This window comes from Volvox carteri (assembly GCF_000143455.1).
Source record: "Volvox carteri f. nagariensis unplaced genomic scaffold VOLCAscaffold_44, whole genome shotgun sequence".
NCBI lineage: Eukaryota > Viridiplantae > Chlorophyta > Chlorophyceae > Chlamydomonadales > Volvocaceae > Volvox > Volvox carteri.
In genome coordinates this window covers 1112059-1114059 of record NW_003307587.1, presented here as the reverse complement: position 1 = coordinate 1114059, position 2001 = coordinate 1112059, and the positions used below count along the sequence as shown (strand labels likewise).

The 2001-nt window shown below is 54.4% G+C and overlaps 2 protein-coding genes across 2 annotated transcripts in view; one reads left to right on the top strand and one right to left on the bottom strand.

The window, feature by feature from the left end:
- Nucleotides 1-741: 741 nt before the first annotated feature.
- On the top strand, nucleotides 742-972 carry VOLCADRAFT_45602 (uncharacterized protein; the record flags this gene model as incomplete). The annotated part of the gene is made up of 1 exon (XM_002954666.1): nucleotides 742-972. A coding segment is annotated over one exon (231 nt), but the record flags the coding sequence as incomplete, so codon positions are not given.
- Nucleotides 973-1777: 805 nt separating this feature from the next.
- The window catches only part of VOLCADRAFT_95552 (uncharacterized protein), a gene marked incomplete at both ends in the record, with an annotated part of 11062 nt that continues 10838 nt past the window's right edge, over nucleotides 1778-2001 (bottom strand). Inside the window, one exon of the mRNA XM_002954597.1 lies at nucleotides 1778-1825. Within this exon, the coding sequence (XP_002954643.1) occupies nucleotides 1778-1825 (48 nt within the window). The remainder of the gene's footprint in view (nucleotides 1826-2001) is intronic.

The following is a 2001-nucleotide window of genomic DNA, read 5'->3' as shown; positions in this document are numbered from 1 at the left end:
TATCCTGTGCTCGACCCTCCACTGCATCCTGACTGAGCATTCTGCCACCAAGGGGACGCTTGGTGGTTAATAATTAGCCAGGTGCAGCTGTCAATGAAGGTTTTGGTAAATTCGGTCTCAGGCACCCAAGGGACACCCAAGGGACACCCAAAAGACAGGGAAGGGACACCAAAGGGACATGGAAGAGACACCAAAGGGACATGGAAGGGACACCCAATTGGGTGTCCCTTGCAAGGGACACCAAAGGGACACCCAAGGAACGCCCAAGGGGCACCCAAGGGACACCCAAGGGGCACGGGAGGGATACCCAAGGGGCACGGGAGGGATACCCAAGGGCACCAAAGGGACACGTGGAAGAGACACGCGGAAGAGACACCCAAGGGACACCCAAAAGACAGGGTAGAGACACCAAAGGGACATGGAAGAGACACCAAAGGGACACCAAAGGGATAAGCTTCCTCCCCTTTGGGGAGAACCTTCAGTGTACACCATGTCGGTGTACACATGTCGGTGTACACATGTCAAAGGGGTGGCACCGGAGGATACCCTCCTGTACCACCCTGCCACTGGAGGTTACCCTCCTGTACCACCTAGCCACCGGAGGATACCCTCCTGTACCACCTAGCCACCGGAGGTTACCCTCCTGTACCAACCTGCCACCGGAGGATACGCTCCTGTACCACCTTGCCACCGGAGGTTACCCTCCTGTACCACCTAGCCACCGGAGGATACCCTCCTGTACCACCCTGCCACTGGAGGTTACCCTCCTGTGCCACCCTGCCACCGGAGGATACCCTCCTGTGCCACCCTGCCACCGGAGGTTACCCTCCTGTACCAACCTGCCACCGGAGGATACCCTCCTGTACCACCCTGCCACCGGAGGGTACCCTCCTGTACCAGCCTGCCACCGGTGGCTACCATCCTGTGCCACCCTGCCACCGGAGGGTACCCTCCTGTACCACCCTGCCACCGGAGGGTACCACCCTGTACCGCCCTGCCACCGGAGGATACACCGACAGTATCCTAGCACGGCAGGAACGTAGTAGGGAATCTCCGGCAGGTAGGCCGAGATGTAAGCTACCTGGGCGGGGTGCTATGGTGAGGCACTTAAGCATCACGACTACTTGGTGTTCAGAGTTCAAGACTCCGCGGCCGCCGTCTCAGATTGTTTCGTACGGGTCTATGTATGCTAGTGCTTGTCGCTGGGTTGGACTTCTTCCTCCTCAGCGAGGACTCTAAATTCCACGCTTCCGCAAAGCAAGTCATCCGCCCAGGTGAGGGACTGCTACAGTTTCAGTAGCCCCAAACTCTTCTTGTGGGGGCTTGTAGAAAACACATGAGTCTGCCAGCCTCTCCATGGCAAGCAAGGATGCTTCCATTTGGATTCAGCTAAACATGGCAGTGGCCTCGGGGCGCCTCTTGTTTTTCATGCAACTGCAGCAGCCAGGGATGGTGCTGGGCAGTGGGCTGCAGCAGGTATGTGGCCATGTCAGGCTGCACGCCAGGTTTTTGCACATGGGCCAGGGCTGATAGCTGAGTTGCTGAACAGGTGTTGAGTTGTTTGTCGTACACGCACATATGTTCGTGTACGGCACTTGGCGCAGCTCACAGGATACGCACACGTTTTTAGCATAGATAGAGAACTAATCCGTCTTGCGAGAATATCTTGCATCTTGATGTGTCGTCTCTTAAAGCATAGGTTTAGTGATAGAGTTTAGTATAAACATTTCGTAGTCTTAGGTTCGAGTCCAGCAAATTACACCTAATTATGTGAATTTCAATGTAAGAATCCCTGATATATCTGTGGATCTCCCAGAGAAGGGCGCTAGCAAGCAGAAGTAGAGATGAGAAAGCAGAGGTCGGTACATGTGTCTGAATGTCTTTTTCGTCATGACCACCCCTTGAGAATCCCACATTCTTAAGGCTAAGAATATAAGCAGCAAAAAGCATTTCCTGAGAATATGACTTAAGAATGAGTGCCATACTTAGCGAACCTATGGT